Source organism: Siphateles boraxobius, unplaced genomic scaffold (assembly GCF_051911475.1).
Source record: "Siphateles boraxobius isolate OS27281-9 unplaced genomic scaffold, OSU_SipBor_1 7, whole genome shotgun sequence".
Taxonomy (NCBI): domain Eukaryota; kingdom Metazoa; phylum Chordata; class Actinopteri; order Cypriniformes; family Leuciscidae; genus Siphateles; species Siphateles boraxobius.
This window is the reverse complement of record NW_027509197.1, coordinates 37,987,433-38,004,799: the sequence shown is the minus strand read 5'-3', so window position 1 is coordinate 38,004,799 and position 17,367 is coordinate 37,987,433. Positions and strand designations below refer to the sequence as shown.

At 39.3% G+C, this 17,367-nt stretch overlaps 2 protein-coding genes across 2 annotated transcripts in view; both read left to right on the top strand.

Annotated features, from left to right (window-relative positions):
• Positions 1–17,367, top strand: part of tanc1b (tetratricopeptide repeat, ankyrin repeat and coiled-coil containing 1b) — a 533,291-nt gene that overhangs the window by 493,103 nt on the left and 22,821 nt on the right. The gene's annotated exons all lie outside the window — the stretch shown is intronic.
• Positions 11,280–16,815, top strand: tbr1b (T-box brain transcription factor 1b). The gene is made up of 6 exons (XM_077215838.1): positions 11,280–12,035; positions 12,643–12,797; positions 13,041–13,162; positions 13,623–13,781; positions 13,872–13,933; positions 14,888–16,815. Exons 1-6 carry the CDS (start codon positions 11,353–11,355, stop codon positions 15,735–15,737), a joined length of 2,031 nt encoding a protein of 676 aa, XP_077071953.1. The 5' UTR covers positions 11,280–11,352; the 3' UTR covers positions 15,738–16,815.

Genomic DNA, 17,367 nt, shown 5'->3' with positions numbered 1-17,367 from the left:
AAAATGTTGCAGAAACATTTCTCACATTCATCTTTAAAAGTAAAGTATTACCAATAACATAAAATGTGCATAAATGAGAAAAAGAGAGAGGAATAAAGATTATATAGTGTCTTTTTGTATTTCTTCATAACTAATTTGCCATTCATACTGATATACAGGCTGACTTTTGGAGAGAAATGAAAAGACTGGCATAAATCCGATTAACATACTGTTAATAATTGTAATTTAAGTTCTGTGTTTGAATCTCGGTATTGGAGCGTCTCACTGACATCTGCCAGACTCTGATCTCGCTGAGACGGAAAGTGTACGAGCTCTGGAGGTTATCGATCGATCCGCCTCTGAAGGCCCTGTCATGTCACCTCTGCGTTCTGGTGATAACTCGTTGTGGTGAGATTTGGCTCCTGTAAGATGAATGTTGTCTCTATGACATATATGTCACCTGAACCCATGTCTGCTCCTGCAGCTGGCCTCATGCTGAAACGCAAGTCTTTGGAGCTGTTTTCACACTTGGTTCGATTGCTTGGTCCGGACCTGAGTTCGATTCCACCCCTGCCCAAGCACACACTGGATTTTTGGGTCCATTTTTGGGGGGATATTTTGTTAAAAATGTAGATTATAGTGATATCTACAATTACTTATTTTCTTATCTTTCTTACATAACCATAAACTACATTTTAAAAACAAGTTGTGGCATTGCATGGTGAGGTCATGGGTTTGATTCACAGAGATGCATGAACTGGTAAAGCATATAGCTTGAGTGCAATGCAAGTCGCTTTGGATACTGTAAAAGTGCCTTGCAAATGCATCAATGGAAATGCACGCATACATGCATGTGCTTTTATGTGCATATTTGCATGCATTATGTGCTCGCCTCACATGGTTTTTGGGCTTGTATGTGCTTGTGCACCATTGATTATCTGCGTTTTAGCATGTCTAGTGTGTTAGCACGTCTGTATGCGTGTGCTCGTGCATATACGAGCTTAAGAACAGGAACAGAGCGAACTCTAATCTGTTCAAGCACCTCAACAGTTCAACTGTGCCCTTCAACAGTTGTCATTTGCTTCTTCAAATACCTTTGTCATCGAAGAGAGATTAAAAAAAGCCTCAAATGAATGCGAACAAAGGCACAGCAGAGGAGCAACGCAGTGCAAATTGCCTGATGATGAGGTGGCTAATCCCACTGCTAGTTTAATTGATACTTAAAGGCCTGCTATCTGCTCTGAAGTGCTGAGAGGCTACAAACCGCCTCGGCCAAGGTGTGGTAACAGGGTGAGGAACTGCAAGCGACTTCTCTGTCTGCTAATGCTCTCTTGCCTTCCTCTGCAGTCTCAACTCGCTCTTGCACGTTTGCACTCGTGCATTTTAGGTGCCACTTTAATCACTGTCTATTGTTTTGGGCTTTCTTCTCGCACCCCTGTGATACCTCAGACCTTGTCTGCCCGCTTTATACCCGTTGTCTCAGACGGTGTCTTCTCATTCGCAGGGTGGCATGAGTCCAGAGTGTTGTTGTGTGTTGACAGGCAGAGCTGGGCACTGTTACCTGTGGAAATATGCATGCACAAATGAGCACAACGCTTTCGGACAGTGACAAAATCATTCTGGAAGCAATGCAGTTTGATCAAGGTAAGTTTTGTGTTTCTTATATCATGCTTAAAGATATTTCATCTGCAATTGTAATGCCACTTGCAGCACCAAACTGAATGACTGTTGACTTTTGCTTAAATTTTCAAGCCATTTTGCAATATTTGGCTAATGTCAGATTAGTGCTACTAGTGGCACAATAATTGCATGCTCGCTAAAATAATTGAATAATGTGGACAATATGCATCATAGGAGCAATTATATACTTTTGAAAAGAATCATCACGACTCATATGGCGTTCGATCGCTAGAGAAAAGTTGCATCCAATTTGACAAGTGTTTGTTTGCATTTGAACTTGTTGCAATGCATTCTTCAGTATTTGATCTAGTTACAAGGTTACACAGCATGTCAAGCTCATGGGTTCGATTAGCAGGAAATGCATGAAATGATCAAGTATATATACCCTGAATGCAATGCATTCTTGCAAAAGCATACATGTAAATGTACGTAAACATGCATATGTGCATTTACTTCATATGTGCATGTAGTATAGCCAAACATACTGAAATAATGTTTAGCTAATGTCAGATTGCTCAAATAAGCCTAAACAGACTGCAATTCCACTTGGTGCCACTAGTTGAGCAATAATTGCATGCTTGTTCAACTTACTGAATCTATTTTTCTTTGTGCATAATGTAGACAAAATGCATCAGCAAAGCAATTATATACTTTTGGCTGCAAAATAATCACCATGACGTCCTCGTATGGCGTTCGGTGGCCGGAGCGGAAGTGGCATCCAATTTGACAAGTGTTTGTTTGAAGGTAAGTCTCTGAAAGAAGCACTCGATTCTTCCTTCCCCTTCCCCCACTCACTCAACTTCAAGAAGACTTTCTCCCACTAGAATTCTGGAATGATCATTAACCTTTCCTTTTGCCCCCCCCCCCCTCCTCCCCCTCCTCCTCCTTGCCAGGCTGTATCTCCTGTTCTGTTTGGTTCCTGGCCCCATATGCCACTTTCCTATTTCCTGGCTGTAGACAGCAGGGAGTAGCTCTATTATCACCTCCACTGAGCTGTCTTTGAATGTGAGAGGCAATTCCATTTCACTTTGCCACGGGGAGGAGGAGGCAGGCGTACTACCCAGCTCACAGAAATTGGCTAAGGGTTCATTTTTATAGACCGAGCGCAAGGACACAGCTTTTCTTCTGGTGTTATAGAGGATTTCGAATGTACTACACTAATGCCATGATTGCTATTGTGAAAATTGCTCAATATGGGTTTTGACAGGTGTACAGATCGAGACTGTTTGTTTGTTTGTTTGTTTCAGAGAGGTGTCGTTGCATTTGAATATTGCACATCAGACGTTAACTCAAAAATGTATGTTATATATATATATTTGATTGATGCACGGACAGTTTTTGAATTTTAACTTTATTTTGTTAGAATCGAAACATGCTTTATAGGTATTTGAACTCGTTACACAGACTTGATTTTGTACATTGCAGAGGATTTTGAATGTACTACACTAATCCCATTATTGCCATTGTGAAAACTGCTCAAGATTAGTTTCGACAGGTGCACGGATCATGACTATTTGTTTGCTTCAGAGAGGTGTCATTGCATTTAAATATTGCACATCGAGCCATGATTTGATCTATATGATTAATGCATGTACCATTTTTGCATTTTGACTTTGGTTTGTTTTATTATTCCAGTGTTTTCTTTACAGCAAAACATGCTTTAAGCAAGTATTTGAAGTAGATACGCGGTCTTGATTTTGTGCATTGTTGCATTTCTCAAATATGTCAGACCAATTGTACTTGTACTGTCAATTTTCTCTTTCAGATCAACAATTTGAATTTTAATCTAGTTCGTTAATCTGTCAATATGTTTATATAGCATGCTTAAATAATAACACAGACATTTAAAGGATTATGCCAAATGCATTTGAGCACTGAAGCTTGGTGCAAACCACAGTAATGCAAGAATGCACATTAAGCTTGTACAACAAAGACTGCATGCTTGTAATGCTTTGGCTATACATTTGCGTCTACGTTTGCGTACTTATGTTTCTGGCCCAAGTGTCTAATATTCTTTCAACCTAGTGCTTTGCAATGGGGTTTTCAGTGTGTTTTTTTTTTTGATGCGACAATGCTATTGTATGCATAATGTATACTGAACTGGAATCATGCGAATGCATAATCTTTGCCAGTCATTTATTGTTAAGTTTCGTTAACATGTTTAGCCAAATATATTTCATATTATGTGCAATTCTGACAACGGAAAATCAAAACCTGCACTGCTCAGGACAGCTATAACTATATATATATATACAGGGATCTGTTTCCTGACTGGGAAAAATCAGCACAACACAGAGGCTAGAAAGGTTTTTCTATCGTTTAGGGTCTGGGCAAATATGTTGAAATCCTCTAAGGATGCTGATGAAAAATGCACCCGCTTCGCCATCACTAGTCTTAAGCTAAAATTGATGTTTTATAAATAATTTCGACCCCACAAACATCAAAGGCCACAATCACAGCGACTCACTGATATTCATTTGGCATAAGTCAGTTTCATTTTTCCGAGCTTTTCATCGGAAATGGCTTAAAAAGTATCCTTGCTCTGAATCTTTCATGACTTTGGGCTTGCAGAGGACAGTGGCTGATGTTCTTCACTTGTAGACGTCTGACAGCGCTCGGCAGCATCAACAACAAAATGCTCACAAACCCCCGTTGCACTTCCTGGGTCATACGGCCTAATAAATATTTCAAGGGACTAGCGACACACTGAGCGGCTGATAACAGGTCAGTTGCAGGTGATAAAAGTCGGTTTTAGTTGGGACATTAGGCCTTTTCTTCAGTGTGTGATATTATAGCTTCACCTTCGTTTAGCCCTGTATTACACATCAGTGATTTAGCTTCGCGTCGCCTGAGCAGTGATATCAAACCGCTGATCTGGCCAACAGCAGTCACGTTTGACTTTCATACAGTGTCTTCATGCGTATCACTTCATTGTAAAAATGAAATAAACATTTATCAAATTTTACAATGTGAACTCTGTTCTGAAACAGTAGTGCATTGTTGCAACTCCTCACATGAAGCACATGAGAGACTCCAATAGCAATTTATTTCAGTAGATTGGCATTAACATGATGCTAAGCTAATGACGTAATAATCGAATAAACAGTACACTCTTAAGAAAAGCCTGTTGAAATATGGTTATATGCTGAAATATTGATATGGAATATAAATATTGCAGTATTTATTATAAATGATTTATCCGTGCACATTATTATTTTTTTCAAAATCATGTGTCCTCCTAAGCTTTAATCAAAATAACTTTCAGCAAAGTCTCTTCTTTTCTCTGATGATGAGGGCGGGTCAACCTGTCACTCACACGAGATCCACCAATAGCAAACCACAACCATCCAATTAATTCCCCAAAGATAAAATCAAGCCCCGCCCTAAATTTGTTCTTGTTGGAGAAGCCATTTTACTCTAATATACTTCACAAAATTGTATATCCTAGTATAGAGTACAGTGCTTTTTCAATTTAATTTGATTTTTTTTATTCTCTAGAAGAGGGAGGACAAACCTGATAGAAACCAATCCGCTGTTTTGTTTTAAACATCTTTTAATCAGTATTTTTGAAAAAACAAATTGTGTGTGATATTTTTGTCTTGTTTTTAAGAAACTAACAACATTTAAGTGAGGTTTATGTTTAAAACAAGAAAAAAAATTGCCAATGGAGTATGAAATATAAAAAAGATCAAAATATTGCGCAGTTTTATACAAAGTAATTTTTTTCTTGTTTTAACAATGTTTAAACAAGTAAAAGAGTAAAACAAGACAAAAATACAGAAGAAAAGACTTAACGGCATGTGTTGGAAGCATGACGCCCTAAATCGCTGCCTATTTAGGTGCTCACTAGGTTTTAGAATAGAGCCAGGGTGTAATCTATTCACTATTAAAATAGAGTAAATGCATACAGAAGATTATTAATGTAAAAATATCATTACCTGAGAAGTTTGCAGTTGGGAAAAGTCAGGGAGATCATTGTTTTTTTCTTCTTCATAGTGCATCACTTCTGGAGCGATTGCCAGAGGGAAGCTAAAAGTAGAACAAAGCAATGCTGGAAGTAACAGATATTTCTTAATAGGCATATTTTATTAGAATTCTTAATTAAAATGCTAATTAATTTGTTGTCCATTGGTCTGTTATTGCTGATTATACGGACACCATAATTAGACAAGGTTCAAGTTCAGCAAAGCTATATTGAACCAAACAGACCCTTTCCTACCTGAAAGGCCACCGTCCTCATTAGCCTTGCTTTTGTGGTGTCAGGTGTGGAAAATAAAGCCAATAAATTGCTCTAATTTACTCTCTCCAATGCACCTTTGTATAAAAAAACTTTTATTGATTTACTTTTATTAGGTGCATATCTTCAATTAACACTTTTTAAAAACTTAAGTAACTTGATGCGTGGCAAAACTCGTAAATAATATTATAATAATAATATCGTAGACTGACTTGAGTCAACCATGAAACGAGGGCACAGATAATTGGCCAATACGCCGATGTGGGCACCTGAAATGTCAGGCATCTTTTCAAGAGAGGAAGCGTATTTAGAGGGTCAGTACGTATATGCAGGTAAATCTGGCTCCTTTACTAGGCTGACAAGGAGAACATCAGTGACACCTGAGCAGGAGAGACCTAAAAGGACATCAATAATGAGAGGTGTGGGAGTGCATCTCAGGGGACGACATGGGCCCGGAGTCGTCTGCACAGAGGCTAATAAGGGTTTAAAAGCCACAACTGTCCACAACCCACGCCAGCACACCAGCCGTCTTTCTTTTCCAAAGAGCTGGCTGATGCTTTGTGACAGGCCTCAGCTGCGACCGCGGGGGACCGGGGCGGTCAGTGGTTATGTCAGCATCAAACAATACAGCCCGCGCCTATTAGAGAGCCGAGGCGTTGATTAGAACGAGCCCTCTCTGAATACTCTCCCAATTCGACAAAGAAAGACGTCATATTTCGGCTTGACTTCTTCGTATGAATTTCATCTGGCATCTGGCAAACAACTTATAAATAACTCAAGGGCCATCTTAAATGCATTCCCATGAAATTTTTAGTGACACTGTAATGTAAGCCACTACCTGTCATGAATCGCAAATAACCTCGGCCTCTCGCCGTGTTTACTCTGTTGTCCATCAGCTCGCCGCCTTCCTCTTATATTCACCAAAGAAAGCAATCTCTTCTGACTGGGGTGGCCTTCCCTTGTCCCCGTATCCAGGCTGGCAATAATTTCGTTGTCATTTGCTGTGCGGTGACCACATCATTGATGTGACAGTGCCGGGCATTAGGTAAAGTCCCCAGACTAGTGCTCACTTACAGAAGCTGCCTCGATCTGTCATTGACAGTGATTAGATTAGACCTGGCTGGCAAACACGTTCCTTAGCGACAGGACATCTTGATGTGTGCGGTCCTTAACCAACCTCTGAAAACTTTAATGTGCAATTTTTTTTACATTTATATATTTGAGACACTTAATCCAAATCGACTTGCATTTAAGGTGTACAGTTTATGCATGCCCTGGGAATCGAACCCATGACCTTGGTGCTGCTCTACCGTTTCAGATACAGGAATGCCTTAATTTGTCGAATTAATTGTTAGGTAATAATATTTCATCCATGGCATTGATTTGATTTAGGTCACATCGGATGCATTGTGTTTCAATCTGCTGTTTGGCCTCTTCAGTTGTTAGCTTTGCACGACTAATGAAGAATCAGCAGTCCGACCTCCAGATTGATGTCATTTACACAAGCTGTTTTCGCAGGTGTTCTTTAACGACAGGACTTCTTGATTTGTGTGGTCCTTAAGCAACCTCTGAAAACTTGAATATGTGATTTTTGGATACACTTTATTTTAAAGTGTCATTGTTACAGTGTAATTATATATTTAAGTACTGAGTAATATTAAGCAACTACATGTACTTACTATAGGGTTAGGGTAGGATTAAGATTTGGTTGAGGGTTAGTTGCATGTAATTATGCATAATTTACTGTTATTACTACGGTAAGTACATGTATGTAAAAAGAAAACTGTAAAATAAAGTGTTACCTTTAACAAAACCGACTTGCATTTAAGGTGTCGAGTTTATCAGTTCATGGATGCCCTGGGAATCGAACCCATGACCTTGGTGCTGCTCTACCGTTTCAGATACAGCAATGACTTAATTTGTCGAATGATTTTTAGGTAATAATATTTCGTTCATATGTCTCATTAGATGTATTGCATTTCAGTCTGCTGTTTGGCTTCTTCATCTAGGCAGTTGTTAGCTTAGCACGACTAATGAAGAATCAGCAGTCCGACCTCCAGATTGATGTCATTTATACAAGCTGTTTTCACAGGTGTTCTTTAACAACAGGACTTCTTGATTTGTGTGGTCATTAACCAACCTTCAAAAACTTTAATATGGGTTTTTCAGGTAAAAATATTTCATCCTTGGGTTGCATCAGATGCATTGTCTTTCAATCTGATGTTTGGCTTGCACATCTAGGCGGTTGTTGGCTTTGCATTACTAATGAATACCATAGTGGAGAACTTTAAAATGTGATTTTTCAGATAATAATGTTCCGACCTTGGCATAGTCTTGATTGCGTTTCAGTCTGATGCTTGGCTTGTTCATCTAGGCTGTTGTTGGCATTGCACGACTAATGAAGAATCTGCGATCTGACCTCCAGGTTGATGTCATCTACACAATCTGTTTTCGCATGCAGGTGAGGCTTTATTAGAGGTTCTTTCAATATCATCACCTTCATTTATATAGTGCTTTATACAATAAAGATTGTTTCAAACAGTAATCAATGATGCAAACTTCTGCTGTAAAGTGTAATTATTCAGCTGAAGTCATGTCAGTGTAAAATTCATTATAAGGGAAAAGCATTTAGTGAAACTTGTTAGAGACGCGACGCAAACACAGCAGCTGCTGGCGTTGGTCAGCGCAGTGTGTTTGTACCCACCTGATGATGGAAAAGCTCTCCATCCAACACAATGACTCCCAGAGGGAGCGGCTGGTCTTACCGTTCCTAATCACGGCGGCCCCTCGGCGATTGCGGCCACTGACTGCGCTAATAAGTGCAAAGTACAGGGGGCTAATACACAACAAAAGGAGAGCACAAAAAAACAAGTAGGGGGAGAAAAACAAACTCTTCGGGTTGGCGCACGCACGGTTAATTCAGCAATAAGGCCTCGGAGCAAAGCGTGTCGACAGCCTATTAAAGAGAGGAGAAAGGGAGGAAAGGCAACTAATCCGGTAATGAGGATGAGAAGATGGCCGCTCGCCCTGCTGGTAGGCTTCAGGCAAGCCCGTGCATGCATGTTTCAGGAGAATAGATTACTGGACCCCATTGCCCTGTTATAATGACCCTTCTTGTTAGCCTCAGAGATGGAAGTCTCTTCATTAGGACTCACAACAACTCACCTCTGCCTGCATCCCTTTCCAGAACACAGGAGCGGTTTGCACCCCTAAACACACGTTTTCTTTGGCTTGTGAATCAGTTGGGACATTATGAGGTGTGCTGAGGTCTCAACTGTGTGGCTAAATATCATATGCAAGCCAAGATTATTGCAATATCTAAAATTCACACTCTCTCTATAAATCATGTTTTATGTATGTATATGCAGATACGCTGGAGAAAAAACAATATATATATATATATATATATATATATATATGCACACACACACACCCACACTTACTCATATTTAATACTTAATCATTTAATATTTCTAGACCTCTAAACAGTGGGTTGCAACAGCAGGGAAAAAACATGCTTAATTCAAACAATAACTAAGCATAGAATTGTGGTCTGCACTTTATTTAACAGTAGATGTACTTAGAGTGTATACTTACCTAAGAAAGTACTGGTTAATATAAGGTAACTACATGGGTTAAGGTTAGGTTTAAGGGTAGGTCAAGATTTAGTTATTACAAAGTTATTGTATAATAAGTACTATCATTTATTATTATTTCTATAATAAGTAGGCTACATATGGGGGAACACAACTGCCAAATAAAGTGCTAGTTAGGATGGCAAAATGAATAGGAGGAGAAAATATTTTCCATTTCTTTTGTTGTTTACGTCACCCAATCGAACTGGTATTTTGGCGCAAATTCATCTGTCACTTGGTAATACGGCTAATACTAAAACAATATTTGGCCCAGTGTTTGATTCTGTTATGCTGTTAAATCACACTTATAGTGTTATGCATTCACAAACTAGTCAGTTTTCTTATTCAGTCTGTCAGATTGTTGGGCTCCTGCAGTTCAAGGTATATTAATTAATTTCAGTGTTTGATTTCAAATCAAACTTAGTTGAGGACCACTAATTATTTTAAATTAATATATATATATATATATATATATATATATATATATATATATATATATACACACACACAATTTATAATCCGTTCTTATAACGTTTTGAACCTTATACCGCAAAGTTAAGTGTGTTTCCCCCTTATTTAAAGGGCCAGAACATGAGAGAGCGTCCCAGACACTCATCAAAGACTTCAGCGTGTTTTCTAATCGGTCGTGTGGAGAGGCAGTTGTTGCAGTGAGACAGGTGAGATGAACTGATAAGAAGAGCCTATTTCAGGCTGGTGATGGAGAGATGACTCTTATTTCAGATGACCGCTGGGATGCTGACATGCGGCGTGTTACTCTAGAATAGGCACGTGCGAGGGGAGATTAGGTAAAACTTCTAACTGTAATAAGCTATTTGATTTGTGAGAAAAACAAATGCACGAGAGTAGCCATCGCGTGTTTGAAAAGCGCACACTGACTAAAATCCAGTAAACAATCGAAAAATCATTTCCCCTATTACTAACTCCGCAATGCTTTACCCCACCCCCTCCATTTTCTTTACGTGCATTGCATTAGAATGCATTGGATAATTGTAATATCATCCAGATTCAATTTGCATGCCTTTTAGAGTTATTTATAAGATGCGAACTAGACCTATATCATATTTTATATTTTATTTTATTTATTATTATTATTAAAATGGCAAATCCTGTCAAGATATATAAAAACACATTTCGACAAACACTATGCAGTTTTTTTTTTTTTTTTTTCAAAATATGGTTGGTTGGATTGACTCATGCCTGATTTGATTGTTTCAGGCATGTTTTGAAGCGTTGAATGCATAACTTGGAGTAGTCCATCCATATAAAATATTTATATGCCTTGGGACCAGTAAACAGATCTTCAAGAGAAGCCAATATTTCACGCTATAACGCAAACATTTTAGGTAGGGCGCGAGGCGTGTCATTTCAAGCGTTTTAAATAATAAATAATGAAGTTTTCTTCTGCCTCATAGAAATATATTCGGCACACAATGACCTCGAATGGAAGACAATAGGGTTTATTTGCACTACTTAGTGGGCTACTGAAGATTCACACAAGCCTCAATTTTCACAGACTACAGTATACAAACATGGACGACCAGCAGAAGTGAATACACTGTGGCGTGTAAGCCTCCTTGATTACACTAATTAAGTTCTGTCTAATTAAATTACCGTCACGTGTTAACCAATAGCAAAAGTTGATTCATTAAGCATGCAGACCGAGGACTGAAAAGCAAAGCCTTTCCTGATTGCAGGCTAGTGTCAATTGGCTAATTTGCTGTCTTGCACAAAGTAGCTCGAGCCGCAGGAAGGCGTTAGTTTTCTCTCGCGCTCGCGTTAATTGCTATTTGTCATCGAGCGATGCAGCTCGAGCGTTGCATCTCGCCAGCTCTCGCGCGCTCCAAGAAATGTATGATTGTGGGCAGTGGCTACCCAAACTCACACGCATCTGAGTTCGCCTTGCAGGACTACCCTATTATATCTGTCGGCGACAACCTGGAGAGAAGTTCACCTCTGAAAAAAAACTCCGCTGGGATGACGAATCAGTCAGAGGCAGACAATTTCTCCGACTCGAAGGACTCATCGGGGGACGTCCAGCGAGGCAAACTCTCTCCTGATCTTGACGGAGTCGCCGACAGTCGTCACACTTTCGATGGATCTGCAGGAGAAAGGTATCTCCTGTCTCAGTCCAGTCAAGTTCAGCCGAGTCCCACCAGCATGTTTCCCTACCCGAGTCAGCATGGACCGACGCACCCGGCTTTTTCCATCGGCAGCCCTAGCCGCTACATGGCGCACCACCCGGTCATCACGAACGGAGCCTACAACAGTCTCTTGAGCAACTCTTCTCCGCAAGGCTACCCGACCGCAGGCTACCCGTACGCGCAACAGTACGGACACGCGTACCAAGGCACGGCTTTCTACCAGTTTTCCTCCGCTCAGGCCGGGCTCGTGCCCGGTAAAGCGCAGGTTTACCTCTGCAACAGGGCCCTGTGGCTTAAATTTCACAGGCATCAAACGGAGATGATTATTACCAAGCAGGGACGGTAGGTGTTTTGCAATTACAGGGATTACTGTCCGTTCTAGACACTATATTTTCCTATCGTTTTAGCAAATATCTATAGAACAAATTAAGGTAATGAGTCGTGGGAAAATTAAATGGAGCACAGCATTTTTTTTTCGTTCCGAAAAATCTTTAAGCTTTTTTCTTTTCTTTTAGTCTGCATTATCCAAAAAGAAAAATCCTTTGATTTAGGTCAACCTATTATTTATTATTATTTTCAGCCTATTGCTAAGTATTATTTGTATATCTTCATATTCTTTGGATTTGTTTTCCAAACATTTGATTCCATTTAATATTCAGGCTATATCCTTTGCCCTTATAATCGAAAGAATTTGTTTTTCGATTTGGTTTTCAAAGACATTTACATTTGTTTTGTACTGATCTTGCACACATATATAGCCTAATATATATTTTTTTATATTTCACATTTTTATAATATTTGATATATATATATATATATATATATATATATATATATATATATATATATATATATATATACAAATTAAAGATTGCAAACGTTGGTTTGGCTACCTGTAGGCTACTGCAGAATTACGCATTGAAACTTTTTATATTTTATATACCCCTAGGCGTATGTTCCCGTTTTTGAGTTTCAATATATCTGGTCTTGATCCAACGGCGCATTACAATATCTTTGTGGACGTGATTCTTGCGGATCCGAACCACTGGCGCTTTCAAGGAGGAAAATGGGTCCCGTGCGGCAAAGCGGACACGAATGTAACAGGTAAACAAAAATATGCCTCCCCTCAATTTATTTAGTTGTATTTCTAATAGTAAAGCAATAATGTTTGCATTATTATTATTATTATTATTAGCCTATTATATAACTGTTTAAATTCCGTCGATTTGAATACGCAGAGGAGTTTAGCCTATATATAATTTATTATGATTAATAATTATTATTGTTTTTGTTGTTGATGTTGTGCTATCTCAGCACTGAAATTCCAATCATGATATTTGTGAACAGGAAACAGAGTGTACATGCACCCGGATTCGCCAAACACCGGTGCGCACTGGATGCGTCAAGAGATTTCCTTTGGAAAACTCAAACTAACCAACAATAAAGGAGCAACTAACAATACAGGACAGGTCAGTTATTGATCGTTAGATTTGTTTATTTCATTATTTGTAATTTCACTACTGTATCATGCATTCAGAATGCTTTAGGAATATCAAGAATGTTGTGCATTTCTGTGTTTAGAGAATATTGGATAGCTTTTGGATAGCAAAATATGAGTTTCGTTAGGTTTATTAACTAATATTTTTGTAAAATATAAAATTACACTATATTTTGTGGTAAGATCATTTTACTGAAAAAAATAATGCAAATATGCTACATTAACATAGGTTCGTTCTTGTAACCATGTCCATTTTTTCCCAGCCTTAACAAAATTGTATTTTAAATAAATAAATAAACCAGTTAATTTACAAATGAGCTAATAAAACATTCAGAATTTTGATAAATTAGTTCAATGTTGGAACCACGCGTGCGTTAAGACGCGTGAGGAGATGCTCTCTGACTGCCGTTTTTTCGCTTGAATTCCTGCAGATGGTGGTCCTGCAGTCGCTGCATAAATACCAGCCTCGACTGCATGTGGTGCAGGTGAACGAGGACGGAACCGAGGATACGAGCCAACCCGGCCGGGTGCAGACCTTCACGTTCCCGGAGACGCAGTTTATCGCGGTCACCGCGTATCAAAATACTGATGTAAGAAATAAAAAAAATGGATTCCTAAAAATTCGATGGAATTATGGGAGAGTTTTCAAAGTGTGTAATTTTTGTTGTTGTTGATTGCAGATCACGCAGCTAAAAATCGACCACAATCCATTTGCCAAAGGATTCCGTGACAATTATGACACGTAAGTTTTATTATTTTTTCTTGTGTAAATGCATGGTCTGACACTTTCTATTTAGTCAGGGTTAATTAGCCTATATTAAACATTATTGATTGAAACAAATTAATTTAGATGCTCACGAAGTATACAATTTTTGCTTTAGCCTGAGCTTATCCAAACCATATCCTGTATTTGTGCGTACACATATCTGTCTCAGACTTAAAGGCCACAGAACAATGTGGCATGTGAATATTATAGCAAGACTAGGAGACGTGTGAGCACTTGTTTAATTTTAATCTGTGCATGTGGATAAGAGTGCTTTTTTTAAAAAGTGTCAGTCAAATCAGAAAGAAAGGTTTTATTGACTCTGAATTCCCATTGGCCGATGTAAGAATCAAATGTGTGTGTTTCTTATTTGGCCTGCATGGCTAATCTCATGATAAATATATTTTAATTTCCATTCACAGCATCTAAACATTTAAGTTATTTTAATAATTTTAATATTTATAAACTATCACTCAAAAAAATGCTGGGGTTGTTTCAACCCATATTTGGGTCAAATGGAAAAATCCAACCTTTTGGTTTAATTTTTTTTAGTTGAAACTTTAAACCCAACGGTTGGTTTTGTCCATATTTGACCCAAACAAATAAACATTATAGACAATCCAACGGTTGGTTTAAATGTTAAACCCGTGGTAACCATTTTAGATTAACTTTAAACCCAACGGTTGGTTTTGTCCATTTTTGATACAGACATGGGTTGAAAAAAACTCAGCATTTTAAAAGTGTAGCCTATTAGTGCAACGTGCATTTTGATTGTCCGTGAGCAGTGCTTATTTGTTAATTTTCGCGCAATTACGCACAGAATCGAAAAGTGATATGTGAGCAGCATCGTTTGCACATTCGCAACGCTTTATTTACGGTTAGCTACGCATCTCATATGCAACATTAACGTGTTTGTCCATCATCTTTCTCCAGTGTCTACACAGGGTGCGACATCGATCGGTTGACGCCGTCCCCGGGTGACTCTCCACGCTCTCAGATCATGCCTGGCGCAAGATATGCCATGACTGGTTCTTTCCTGCAGGACCAATTTGTCAGCTCGTATGCCAAGTCCCGCTTTCACCCTGGCGTCGGAGGCGCTCCTGGCACGGACCGCAGCGTCCCACTTAGTAACAGCTTGCTCTCCCCGCAACAAACCGAGGACACCACGGTGGCCTCCCCGCAGCGATGGTTTGTCACCCCTGCCAACAATCGACTGGACTTTGCCGCCTCGGCATACGATGCTGCCGCGGCTGCTGATTTCGCCGGTAACGCGGCCACCCTTCTGTCGTACGCAGCTGCCGGAGTTAAAGCGCTGCCCCTGACCGGGGCCGGGTGCTCCAACAGGCCCCTGGGGTATTACGGCGAGCCGCCGGGGTGGGGCACCCGCACACCACCGCAATATTGCAGCAAGTCCAGCTCTGTCCTGTCGTGCTGGCCGTCCAACTCCGTAGGGAGCAGAACGAGCTCCTCCAGTTACCTGGTCCCTGGCCTCGACGACGGAGACGCCATCGCGCCCGAGAGGTCACCGCTAGGCGGGGCGGATGAGTCCAAACCCAAAGACTTGTCCGAATCCAGCTGGATAGAAACCCCGTCCTCAATTAAGTCGATCGATTCAAGCGATTCTGGGATTTTTGAGCAAGCCAAGCGGAGGAGGATTTCGCCATCTGCCACGCCGGTTTCAGAGACATCGTCTCCATTAAAATCTGAAATGTTGACGCCGAGGGAATGCGAGAAAAACTGCTCCAAGGACATCGGCTACTACAGCTTTTACCCCCACAGTTAGAAACTCGGAACAACTCATGCATGGCTCGTGTGTTCATACGGATTCACAAGTGACTTACAATCTATTTATGTGCTTATTTATTTGTTTATTCATTTATTCATATATCTGGCCGATCTCGGTCACCTCGTTCCGATGACGTCATCAATCGCGTCGCGTTTTTAACGGAAAACACTTTGACACGAAAGCTTGAGATGTTTTCGTTTCCAAATGACATTTTAAGGTTCTAACTGTCAAACCTATTGTAAGTATGAAAGTACTGTACATAACTGTATTTATCTATCCATTTGTGACTTTACTTGTTGCTACAATATAGAAAACCGGATTAGGTTTAGCTATATGTTTAATGTACTTAGAACCGTTCGTTCCTTCGAATAGCTACATATATTAAATATTTTGATGTTTGAAAAAATAAGAATACAACTTATGTAGGTTCCCGGTTATGACAGAAACGATGGATCTGACTGAATTGGAAGAAGCTGCTTACCAGTTAAAGAGCCCGCCAAAAAGAGTTCCTCTGACAGGAAATAAATATGGTGGACACGTGTCTTTCAGAGGTCGTTTTTTATGTGAGCTTATATTGATGTTGCTTTTTAGAGTCGCGTCGTCTGTTCGTAAATATCATAGTCCCTAGTATCATTTTGTGAATGTTGTTGTAAAGTTAACAGAAAGTAGGCTAGCTATGTTTTTAACCGCACCAGCGTAAATCCCATTACCTTTTTTGTAGAGTCAAAAATATAGACTATCACTTCACGTATTACAACTAACCCAGACATTTTCATTTGTATTTCATGAGCTGTTTTCTCATGAGAAAATACGCGAGTTAGGCCTGCTAATGTGTAAAGGTAATGTAATTGTGGTGTGCTTTGCAATAAATATGACAGAATGTGAAACCCGGGTGAAGTACACAGGATTACAACTAAGCTGATTTCAAAACCAAATATTTCTGTTCTATTTTCCTCTACCTGTTTTAGAGCAGTATATATATATATCGATAATGCCAGTCACAATGTGAATTTTGTTGCCTGTGCGATGCATTTTCATAATAAAATGTAGTCATGCAATGCGACGAATAAGCAAATCGCCCAGAACAACCTTTTTGGTAGTTTTCTATTGGTTTCTTGTTTAATTCGACTGTCATTTTAGATGGGGAAGGTTGGTTACTATTTACAGTAGCCCCAAAGTTAAACATTTCAGACGTTTAATGTAGCCTATCAATTTCACTGCATTTAACAAAATATCAAACCAAGTGGCATGCAAACCTTAAAATGATTTCAGATTATATAAGAGATTAAAAGTTAAGATAGTATTTGGGCACTTTCTGATTGTCAGATCAGATTTTAGTGGTCAACTACACCTATGGTTACTCTCAAGGATATCAGGGCCAGAAATTATCCAGTTATCATGAAATTTGGATTTCTCATAGATTTTTAAATTTATTTTTTAAATGGGGGTTGTAGCCTAAATATTTGATTCTGGCTTGTAGACACTGTAGCGCCTTTTCAGTTAAATGATTCATCTGAAGTATTTGATTTAAATGGACAACACACCCTCATTATAAAACTTCCCATACAAATGATTGTTGACATCCATGATCAACCTTGGCACCACTTAGGTAAAATTCATTGCAAAA